Source organism: Engystomops pustulosus, chromosome 2, assembly GCF_040894005.1.
Source record: "Engystomops pustulosus chromosome 2, aEngPut4.maternal, whole genome shotgun sequence".
Classification (NCBI taxonomy): domain Eukaryota; kingdom Metazoa; phylum Chordata; class Amphibia; order Anura; family Leptodactylidae; genus Engystomops; species Engystomops pustulosus.
The window spans coordinates 55,381,632-55,394,101 of NC_092412.1; the positions used below are offsets into that span (position 1 = coordinate 55,381,632).

At 38.7% G+C, this 12,470-nt stretch overlaps 1 protein-coding gene across 1 annotated transcript in view; it reads right to left on the minus strand.

Moving 5' to 3' along the window:
• Window positions 1-2,188: 2,188 nt before the first annotated feature.
• The window catches only part of ITGA5 (integrin subunit alpha 5), a 59,683-nt gene continuing 49,401 nt past the window's right edge, over window positions 2,189-12,470 (minus strand). The window contains exons 21-30 of the mRNA XM_072134680.1: window positions 12,338-12,430; window positions 11,165-11,244; window positions 10,675-10,755; window positions 7,740-7,845; window positions 7,490-7,648; window positions 6,709-6,798; window positions 5,884-6,003; window positions 5,469-5,570; window positions 4,084-4,206; window positions 2,189-3,860 (exon numbers count right to left, since the gene is read on the minus strand). Coding sequence (XP_071990781.1) covers window positions 3,777-3,860; window positions 4,084-4,206; window positions 5,469-5,570; window positions 5,884-6,003; window positions 6,709-6,798; window positions 7,490-7,648; window positions 7,740-7,845; window positions 10,675-10,755; window positions 11,165-11,244; window positions 12,338-12,430 — 1,038 coding nt within the window. The 3' untranslated portion in view covers window positions 2,189-3,776. The remainder of the gene's footprint in view (window positions 3,861-4,083; window positions 4,207-5,468; window positions 5,571-5,883; window positions 6,004-6,708; window positions 6,799-7,489; window positions 7,649-7,739; window positions 7,846-10,674; window positions 10,756-11,164; window positions 11,245-12,337; window positions 12,431-12,470) is intronic.

Below are 12,470 nucleotides of genomic sequence, written 5' to 3' on the forward strand. Positions count from 1 at the left end.
TTTGGGTGTCTAGTCACCTCCGTTTCTAATAGCTCAGCTCATACTAGTCTGATCCAGCAGAAAAAGGAGCCACCAGGAATCATCCCTAGGATAAAATGATGAAAGGAAATAGAAATATAAAAATCACCCAATATGGGAGAAAAAGCAAAGAAAACAGACACAGGAATATTCATTGGAACGGCACAAACAGAAAAGTTTTTGCAGAGCTGACAATTGTACAACCAGATAGGACACTCTTCGAATGTGAGCCCCACACAGGGTTGGCTATCTATGGAGAAAAGCAGAATTGCATAGTGTCAGATTAACAACTTTGCTTCAAGGCAGCTACAGTGTAGGCAACAGCAGGGTCAGCCGAACCACTACACAGAATTAAGCCATTTTCTACATGTGTGAGTGGTTTGGGCACCATCACTGGAACCTCTTACTTCCCCATTGTGGTCCCTTGTGATCACAAATAATAGTAGCACTAAGGTTCATAAAACACCACTCACTGAATGTTGCATAGATTAAAGGAGTCTTTGGACAAGTCCCTACTCATTTTGATGCCCTGGCAGTCTTGGTCACAAACTCAAAAGGTGTATTGTAAGGTACTGCCCTTAGTGTAAAATCTGCAGGTACCTTTTTAGGACACCTTTCTTAAAAGGAAACCTACCATGGAGGAATCTACTGCCATTTTCCAGGATCAACAAAACTTACTCCAACTTTAACAGGGATATATTCCTGGTAGATGCCTTTTCTGTTCCCGAGTTAGCACTACGCAGTGATTTAACGTCTACAGCATGTGACCACGACAGCCAATCACTGTGTAAATTATGCCGCATCCTAGAATCCTAATTAAAAGGAAACCTACCATGAGGCTTCTACCAGCAGCAGTAGATCAGATGGTATATACCTCCTCCCTAATCTGTAATTTAATGATTCTGGTACCTAACTTTTTAAAAATGTCATTTTAGTAATATGTAAATTAATTGCAGAGGCTATAGAGGCGTGCACTAGCCTTGCCAACCACTGGGAGCTTAAGCTACGCCACACCCCAGTAGCCTCTGCAGTTAATTTACATATTACTTAAATAAAGTTTCTAACAAGGTAGTTAGGTTCCAGGATTATTAAATTACAGATTAGGGCAGAGGCAGGCAGGAGGAATCACCAGATCTACTTCTGATTGTAGGTTTCCTTTAACTAGGCATTTTAGAATAGGGCATAATTTACACAAAGTTTGGCTGCTCTGGTCACATGCTGTGGATGTTAAATCAACACGTAGAATTAGCTCAGGAACAGAAAAGGACCAGAAGTATATCCCTGTTGAAGTTTTGTTGATCCTGGAAAATGGTATTGCCCCATTTCATATAACTCCAAAAATATAAGGCAAGTTAAAAGACCAGACCTTTCCCCCACAAGAACCTTTGTTTCAAATATTTTAGGTGTATGTAGGATGACTACATGGTGGTGGAACATCAATAGTATAGTCAATAGTCTAGAATTCAGGACCCACAACATACAAAGTTGTTTGTCATCATTGTAGTTAATCTTGAACTTTTTGTCAGAACCAGTCCCCCACTAGAGTATGACCGGTATTACAGCTCATACTTAATGGTTAGAGTTGTATATAGCAGAAAACATAGGTCAGAGTGGCGGAGGCTTGTTCTTATAATCTTGGAAAACTGCTTCCAATGAATCGTTTGACCATTGACTTGCCCAATAAAGTGATCTTGAATCGCTACATTTACTTCTAAAAAGTATTTCCATAATGGCAAGAAAATAAACAGGGCAGTCCAAAGTAATAATGGGACCAATTTGCTTGCACCACAGTTACAGATCTGAACTAAGATTAGGCCAGGGCTCTACTGCAACATTTTGTAGTAGTTGCATTGTAAATTTGGCATTAGGATGCAATACTATCTGTATTGGTACACATGCCCTAATTTTCAAGGGATTAAATAGTGATCTCAGATCTGTGGCAAGCATAAAAAACGTGACCAAGCTTCACACTACAAGCCACCCGTGGCAAACCTAGCTCCTCCAGTGCCTCAAAATTGCTAAAAAATATAAAATAAAAATAAAAACCCAGATTTGTCATCACAGGTAATGTGCAAATTCTGCCACAAAAGTGGTTCAGACGATCAAAGAAACAAAATACATTAACTATACAAACTCAGAATAGCCAACCCCATATTCCACTTCATACACATTACATAGTAAAAAAATATTTAATAAAAATAGCTAAAAACACATTTATTGCACTTGCAACACCATTTCAATATCAGCAAAGCCCTTGTGTCCACGTGTTTAACACTTCATGGTATAGGACCAAGCAACACAGAAAAGCACCAGGATGCGGAACTGACTGTTCTCGAGCAACGCAGTGGTCATGAGGGGCTTTTGTAAAAGGATTGCAGAATCAGTGCTCAGCAGGTATTTGTACAACCTGCTGCAATATACTTATAAGGCACTTGTATTTTTGGTAGGATTTGTGTTGGAAAGCTATGGGATTCTTGGTACATTATATATAAATATATTTAATATTAAATACAGATTGCATGGTCATCTAACCAAGTCTTAACCTCACCTGCCAGAAGATGTAGGGTCATAGACCTGCACACCATGCCTGGCACTTCATACTTTTACACAAGTCCAACGCTCAATGTTGGACAGGGGCACTTAGGGCCTACCGGCGAATATAATTCTGGGGGTCCACCATCTAAACTTAGGTCTATGTTAAACCGGAGCCCATCAAAGGATCCTCATGTATACCTCCCGTATTTACCAAGCAAAATTATTCCAAAGCCTTCCCGTAAACCCTGCACTCACAACAAACATAATTAGGGGTCATTAGCACCATCGGAGCAGCTCTATCTTGTAAATACAGAACAAACCAGATTGATCTTTTGCCCCCCCCCCTTCCCAATCATTTGGCCAAATTAATTTTGTAAGATATTAACTTACAAGACACCAAGTAGTATAAGCCTTCAAAAAGATGAAAACAAATGTTGTAGGGACTCCAATGGCCACGTTGTAAAATGAAGAGGCTTAATGAGGACTATAATCATGGCAGATTTTGTGGTACACAATGTAAGCCTTAATAGATGTGCCTATGTCACAAGGAGAACACCCTTAATATTTTCCTATATCTTCAAGGTAAAAGCACACATAGGATGTGCTAAAAGCTCAATAAGTTAACTTTCCTTTAAGAGGCCATTTTTCAGCTCAACATTCAATTAAAAACAATTTTCCATCCAATTGGGAAACAATTCCTTGGTTTTCATCATTGCGCATACAGTCAGTTTTCTCTGGGAATCAGAGTCTTATCTTGAGCAGAGAAGAGAAGTAATACTTAATGCTGAGGGAGGCGGCTTGTGATGATGTCCAAAAGGCAACTTCATAGGTGAACCAAAGAAAAAAGATCTGGTGATAACCAGCACCAAAACAGTGGTAAAGGTCAAGATGGACCAGCACATTTTTCACCTACATTCTTGTTTTGGTTGGGTTATGTGGGGAAGTCATAATTTTGGTTTCATCTTAAATAGAAAACATTGTCCCCACCATTGACCTCAAATTGTTCACCTTTCAGTAGAAGCCTGAGTGGTTCAGTCATATTGTCCCTGTGAGGACAGGTCCTTTCAGAACAACTAGAAGTTGTGAAATTCATTGGCCGAGTTTGTCTCCCTCCCTCCCAGACAATGTAGTGTCAACTTCAAATAAAAGCCATGACTATTCTTCCTCCACCTTCCCTTTCGAAGATTCTTTGGCAGTGCAAGGGATGATGCTGTGAGCTCAGTCTAGGCCTCGGAGGCAGCCTGGGGTTTCAGTTCAGCTTTTTCCATAGCGGTTCCATAGGGCAAGGAGCGTTTGAAGAAGCCAAGCTGCACAAGAAACACAAATAGTTGAAGAAAACTGGAATTCTACAAGTTACAGTTTTTAACAAATAAGGGTTCTGACCATAAAAGGTCCGTTATAAAGATGTCCTCTGGAGAGAATGTCACAAACATTACATTATCATATTATTCCCCTACACCATTAAAATTTAGGCAACATTTGAGATTCCCCTAGAACACACTGCAGTGTCAGGAGCTTGTAGGAACTCACCTTATACAAAACATATATAAGCAAGGCCAGCAGCAGCAGACCAATTAAGATGGCCAATATTATGATCCACAGAGGAACGCCGTAACTACTCTCTGGTTTCAGCCAATGAATGGTTGTATTGACCTATACCGAAAAAAAAAAAAAAGTTGTAAAAAATATGACTTTATACAAGACAATCCAAAAGCTACAGAAGTCACTATTTTTGTAATTGTTTTGTTCCATTCTCCTCTACTAAATTGTGTAAAAGTGCCTGTGGTAGCACCGTATAAACAATTTAAAGAAATCCTATAGACCTCAATGGAGAGTGACTGTGCATGCGCACCAGACTCTCTATTTAACCCACAGGAGGGTGGTCAGCAGACCCCTGTTCACCAGATGGGTGCATTTATGACATATCATGTGGACATGTAAAATATTACACATTGGATAACCCCTTTATACAAAAATTCACCAATTTATTTTGTACTCTTAACTCTTGTTAAGAGTAACTCTTAACTAGAAGGAATGAAATAACAAGAGGAGCCAGGATTGTGGTACAAAATGATCAGTAAATGTGGGTCACCATGTATGGGTGTGAATTCATCCATCCATAGGCCACTATAAAGGAATCTAGTCAGTTAGATACACTTTACACGTTCCAGAAATAAATCTAAACATTTGCTGCAGATTCTACATCAGATCTTTCCCCTCCTATTGAGTAGCGATAGATCCGCCATGAACCTGCAGTAGAAAATTGACTGATTGTAAAGCTTCTGCACACAAGATTCCACCAATAAATTTACATAATTTTAAAATGTCAATCACTAAAAAGTTACAAAGCAGAGCATTCTCTTTAACACCCCATGTTCAGGAGGATTTTTGGTATTTCCATAGTTTAGAAAAAAATCCCTGTGTCGGAACTGTACATAAGCTTGTAGCAAACAAGATCACTAGACTTTCATTTGAAGAAATGTTCTGAAATCTGCTGCATATGAATGTTTGCATGGTCCCTAGGTTACATAGAACATAGGGGCTTTAGGTTTGTCCTGAAGTTGAATTTTTATGTAAAGTTGGAGCAAGTATATTTGCCAAGTGTAACTCCTTTTCATAAATTTGGATTGTAGTGGGAACAAGGATCATCAATAAAGCTTCATTGTAGACACCTTGGATAACTTCTGACCATTGCTGTCTGTGCGTATAGTTCAGTACACTAGCAGCATCCAGAGAACTTCAGCAGAGGCCACAGTGTGCAGAGAAGTCGACTGAGAGTTGGGTCTCCATAAGTCGGGGACTGCTTGTACCCTTTGAGTAACATATTGGGTTCTTTTCAAATTTAGGCTGGTCTTTATGAGATTTGGATTGAAATTGGATTTTCTCTGAATTAGTCTATCATTTTACCAACGTACCTGGTGTGCTCCCTGAGGATATGATGCAGGTAGAATTTTGTAAGGAAGTTGATGAATTTGATATGCTGCCTCACACTGCAGTGCAAAGCCTTGGTTTTCGTGCTGAAAAAAAAACAACATTCACAAATCTGGGTTTAGAAAACATACACACTGTTATAAACAACAGACCAAAACTTTTATACAACTGACATGACTCAGGCAACAATAAAATTGCAAAAAGCAAGCAACAAACATATTGTCCACTAGGTGGCAGTAATAACTAAAGATGTTATAACCACTGCACAGTCCTATTACTTTGGAAAGGCAAGTGTTTGCCGTTAATAGGCAAAATGTGAATTAAAACTTAAATCGCACTGATGGGTAAAAGTCTTAATTCTGATAATATACGGTAAGGGCTGAAAGAAATATGCGTTACCTGTAAGAAGGTTCTGGCCCAGACACGGAAGTGAACCTTAAGTATGGCTCGTCGCTGCTTCTCCAATGCCCCAACGTCACAGCGAAGGTAAAAACATTCTGAATGTTGTGGAGAACATTTCTGTAGAGAGATATACAGAATAGCTTACATGCAAGAAGATGAGGCATCCATGGTTCTGCTCATTCATATAAATACATGTTTAATGGTATTTTGAAAATGACTGACAGAGATGAGTGGACCCCAAATTTCTTGTTCAGGCTCAGTCGTGCAACCCGGACATATTGCCGAATTGGCAACCAATATGGCAAATTGAAGCCCCTAACAAGTAGCCATAGCTATACAAGGCAGTCCCTGGGTTACGTACAGGAAAGGTTCTGTAGGTTTGTTCTTAAGTAGAATTTGTATGTAAGTTGTAACCGTATACTTCATAATTGTAACCCCAGCCAAATTTTTCTTTGGTCTCGGTGACAGTTGGATTCTAAAAATGTTGGATTGTCATCAGAACCAGGATTAACAATAAAGCTTCATTGTAGACTCCTTTAGTAGCTGTTTAGTGTAGCCTAAGGCTAAAGTAGAGTAAATTACCAACATCCAGAGGTTCTTTTGTAACTAGGGGCCGTCTGTAATTGGCCTGGAGGAGCCGCCAATATGTCCTGCCAAACACGAACGTTGGGTCCGCTCATCCCCACTCAACATGGATTTGCAATCAGATAACCATATATAGCGATATTCAATCACTGCTCATAGTGGTAAATGATTTAAAAGTATATTCTAGAATAAAAGGGATATCGGAAAGCAAAGCAATTAAATGAAATAAATCCTTACTAGAAGATGTGATCCTCCAGAAGAAACTCGAGATGTGTCCCGACGTTCTACATGATGATGGCCAGAAGGATTGTGCTCTGCTGATGAATACTGTAAGGGACCAAAAATTAAAAGGTAAGAAATAAATGAAGTAGATCAGGGTGTTAGAGGTTACATTAATGTAAATGGTGTTATAGATGGCCATTCACCCAAGACCCAGTTCACATCTGCATCAGGGCTTATCGTTACACTTTCAGTTTAAGAATAATGTAATGGAAACAAAGAACGGAGAAGTTTTCCACTCCCCTTCAGTTCCCACTAGCCATTAATGGACCTTCCATAGCACATCCATTGCAAATCCAACCTGCCTGATCCTCTCTCAACAGCAGATGTCAAAGATGGGGAATAAGAGTTAGGATATGTTCGTATAGTTTAAACAGCCGTTGTGCATGAGGCAACCAACAATTTGGTGGGGCCTCTAAAAATCTGTACAACATTTAGTTTTCTGGTTGCCCTCATATTTTTGGGGATGCAAATTTTGGTAGGAATAGAATAACTTTCCTTCGAGAATAGACAGATGTCTGACAGATACTAGGACTAAAATATATTGATCAGAGTGACTAAGTTATAGGTGGGTTCTCTAAAAGGAGATTACATGTTTGCTTAAAGATGGATTATTTTAATGGTTAAAATGCTCCAATTTCAACTACATATTCAGTTGGACTGTTAGAGATCCTCTGCAAATTAAAAAAGTGCATACGATGACCCCAACCTAATGTAATCCTTTATACGACGTTCTCACCTGCAATTTGAGTGGGTTGAGAGGCTGACTTGTAGTACAGTTCCCCAATCCTTGCACAGAATAGTTCATGACATACATCACTTGATCATGGTTGTGAAATATTGGGCAGCGGAGTGTTAAGACGCCATGACTGATGGAACTCGGCCCTAAATTTGCCAACTGGAGAAGGAAAAATAGGTTTATAACTGTAGGTATGTATTCGCATGTCAACAAGTAATTTTTGATTATAGTATAATAATTGCGCTTATACCTCGTACACATGATTGACCTCTGGACCTGCGTCTTCTACTTGGGTGACCTGTTTGTTTGGCTTCCAGTTGGCGAGTGGAAAGATCACAATATCTGGTTTTGAAACCCTGAGGGGGAAAAGGAAACAAATTTTTCTGGGGTTAATAAATCTAAGGCATCGACTATATTTTAGTACCACATTTATGGTAGATGCACAGTCAAGTCTTCCCAATACACATACAGTCTAACGTTATATCAGCCAAAATCCTGACTTACTTCACTTGGAAGTGGCTTAACCATCTCTTCTGTTCTTTATGGCGCAATAATAATAATAATAAAATAAAACAACAAACACACATATTTGATATCCTTGGCTGCCTTAAAAGCCTTGACTAAAGTTGTACCAATGTGTAACCAAGTAGCCCGACTGATTCAAGTTGATGGCATTCGTTTCAGGGAGCCATTTGTACCACAATGTTGACACATTTTATTTTCTAGACCATTATATTTTCATAACACCAAACAGAATAAGAGTCTTGAGCATCCACATTATTTTCTGCCCTTAGAGTTCATATTTATGTGTTATGCCCACTATTATTATTATTATTAATTTATAGAGCACCATTAATTCCATGGTGGTGTACAATACGCAAGGGGCTCATATACAATTACATTACGACTAGAACAAATCCAAGTACAAATACAAAACTATGGTAAGGTATAGTATATGACGACAGGTCTTGCCAAAATGATGAGAAGTTTGTGGTCAAATATTATCTATATTGTTATAATATTTTTATTATTGGAGATAGCAGAAGACCCAAAAAGTGACATATGTAGTAATTTAGTTTTGTTTGAATATTCAGTCTTTTGGTTGAGCAATTGTCAAATCTCTGAAGAACATTGAGAATTCCTCCTAGTCTATACATAAAGTGCCCATTTTTTGTCAGGGATGTTAGAGTGAGGGCTTTAAAGTGTCACACTCAGCCTTCTATGAATGCCTTCGGGATAACCATTTACAGATAATGAAGATCTTTACAGTTGGGTGGTCAATAAATCAGCAACAGGAAGCTTGCCTTAATTAGTAAACAGAAGGTGACTGCACTGCCCCGGGTGACGAGTTACACCTAATGTGTGCAGGTCAACAAAACACAAACATAATTACTGCTTTAGCAAAAGGGTCGACAAAGCATTATCCCTTAGCCGAGATAACCCCTAACCCTTAGAGTAACAAAACAGAATACACAATTATAAAACAACAAATTATTCCCAAAATGCACAATTCAGTTTTCCATTTGGCCGTTTTTTATAAATTCTAAGCTTTTCCTTAGAGATCAGAAACTCCTCTACTATAAACGACTTCACAAAGCTACTAATTTCACTAATGTAAGATACAAAACCACAGGAAATATTTGTTGCCTAGATTTGATCTGCTGTATAAAAAATATTTAGAAACCCTGGGGGAGATATATCATGAGAAGTGGTCCGTTCTGCTGGAGCCTGTTCTGGAACATGCACCAAACCGCACAACATTTCTTAATTTGGTTCATTTTTAAGTCCAAATGTTCCTTAAATGTTACTCCTTTCTGTACAGTAGCCTAAGGGCTCTTCCAGATGACCATGGTTGGTCCATGAATCACGGGCTCGACTTTGAGTATCATAGCGACATGATACAAGGAGTCCCTGCTTCCCCACTGTAGTCCCGATTACAGTTTAGTGCTGCTGTTTTGCATGAAAGAAGGGACCCCTTACATATATTAATGTGGTGCCTGGAGTGCTTAGCACGGTGGACATGAAATGGGTCATTTCAGAGTCTTCAGATCAACCACAAGTGGTATAAAAAAATAAAATTATATTATTAAATATAAAAAAACGAAACAATTATATAGATAGATACACACACAGCAAAATGCATGTGCAAAAGATCGCAAAAAGTCACAAAACTTAATCTTGATGTTGAACTCATTATTCAAATTCGAAAGAAGCACGATAAGATTTGTATCCAGAATCACAAGCAAGAAACATACAGTAGATAATTGCTGAGCGTGTCACAAAACATAAAAAGAGCCTCAGAATCACATGTACACATTTCCCATCAACCAGTCAGGAGGCCCTAAGGTCATCTCCACCTGTCAGATACCTGTAAGTCACGTCACTTTGAAGCAGAGTCGTGGAGTACTAAAGTGACCAGGATCATTATCTAGTCTAAATATTGACAGAGCCTTTAGCTGGAGGCACAGGATACTTTCTGGAGATGTCAGGATAAGTTTTATGAGCATATGTACAAGATGGAATTAAGCATGTGTCACTGCCTCTTCTACTAAAGGTTATTGCAACAGATGTTCTGGTTTAAGAGAACCGGGTTATATATTGTACGTTTGGCAACAAACTGAAAAATTCAGAATTTTATTGTATATCACACCAATATAACTAATCGTCTTGATTCATATTCTACATGGTAAGGGAACACTAGAGCTAAAAGTGAATAAAAAGGTAATGGGAACCAATAGGGCTGAGTCGACCTAAAACTGCGATGTTTGGGTCCCAGGTCCCAGACTTCAGCCAGAAGTTCAGGTTTGGCATCACCTTCAATGGTAACACCCGTGATCGGTGCTGGCATTGATGCAGTTGGTAACCCTTTTAATAGCATATGTGCTATCCCAAATCCCAAAGTCTTTAAGGAAAATGGGGCTGTGCACACCAGGCACATTCAATGGGTTAACACCAGTGGTTATTCAGATACCCAAACCATAATCTTCATCATATATAATCTCTTCCATTTTCATTTGGAGACTGGCTAAGAACACATGGCTCTGGCTGCAACAGGAGCCTGTCCTCTGATTTATCGTCGTCTTACAGTCTTGTATACAAAACAGTAACAGAAGAGAAAAGACAGGACTGAGCTTATACGAAACAAAAAAATAAAAAACCCTTTCAATAGGTATCTGCCAACTTACCCCAAGAATGATACGGATGTTTTTGCCTCGACATTGATGGTTAGCTGCACAAGGTCACTTTGGGAGTTATTAGCATTTTTGCTGTAAAAGTAAAAATGATAGAAGTTTATATATTATACATATATTATGGAATATGTTATTGCATTTGTGCTAAAAACTTAAAAGCATATCATCACATTTATAGATTCTACCTCCTCCAAACTCTTTGAAATGCTACACAGCACCTTTTACAGCTTTTATCTACCCATCTTAATTCACAGCCTCCAGTTGTGGTGGATACACTTCCAATGAGGTCTTTTTAATATGATGACCCATGGTGCCACCCAATTTTAAGAGCCATCTATAGATCTTCAAGGCAGAGAGCTAGAGGCTACTTCATGCTAATCCCTTATCGCATGTCATTTTAGAAAAACTGATGGATGATAAGATTACAGCACTCCTGTGTCAGGACCTGAAGAGATAAAGCACTAAACAGACGTGATACACGTACCTGCGAATCTGACAGTCGAATTGTACCTTCTGACTGGTATCTCGAAGATGAGGTACAGTAAACCTCAAGCCACCCCACAACTAGAATATAAGAGCAATATAAAACAAACATTGTAACCTCAAAACATCTAATGACTGGTGAAAATTACAGTAAAAAAAAAAAAAATAAGCAGGGATTATAAAGAGCTTATGAGCAGGAGAAGAGCCATTACCCATCACACCTCTACTCCTTCCATGATCATATGTAAAATACCGCAAGTTGCTTTACGATGTTACATGAAAACAGCCATCTTTTTATTACCCTTAAAGGACATGTGGACATCTTTGACATCTCCTGCTTAGTGGTACTAAACTGCTCATAAAGAGACTGCTCATATGGGGTTGGACCTAAGACGCCAGAAAACTGGGTCATGCAGATAGAATATATTATCTGGTCATTAAGAGTGGCAGCAGGGAACTGTACTATAGGAACACTGCTAACTGGCATTACCCATTCAATCTCACAGTATAAATCTACATACATTATTACAAGACAAAAGAGTTTCTTAGCAGCACTGCTAAAAAATAAATAAATAATTGGGTGCCCGCACTAAAGGACCGGCCACATCCTCCAATAAGAAAATAGGTGGCACTCTAATTTGGTGGAACAAATTTAAGTGGTCTTTATTCCCAAGCTTCCCCAAGCTGAAGCTTGGGAATAAAGACCACTTAAATTTGTTCCACCAAATTAGAGTGCCACCTATTTTCTTATTTTTACATACATTATGAAAGAGAATCTAAAACTGAAAATCTATCAATTTCATTCTTAGAAGACATTGCCATTGTTCTTTAACATTGCTTTAAAAAAAAAAAACAACAAACGTGCCATGTTTTTAGTGCACATTTTTCTGCATGACGTCATTCTGCATGCTCTATCCATTACTAACTAGTATCTAAAACTTTTATTACAAATCTGTAATGTGGCCACTTCTGCTATAGAATTTGGGTGCATTTGTAATTGTACGGCTGCCCAAGTGTGATATAGCCACCCCACAGAGCCATATTACCGACCAAAATTAAATAAAATAAATGACTGGGGAGACCAGCCTTTCTGGACATATTGGTTGGTGGATGTGATTAGATGATCCAGGTTTATAACACAAAAATAAAAGAAAGGATAAAATAACCAACTTACACTGGTCATAGGTTTCATAGGGTTTCCAAGGTCACATATGGCAAAACGGGTCTCTTCCTGCAGCTCATAGCGGCAGTTCACAACAGAGGGATTCTGTAGAGTAAAGTAGGGAATCACTTTATATTAACATAAC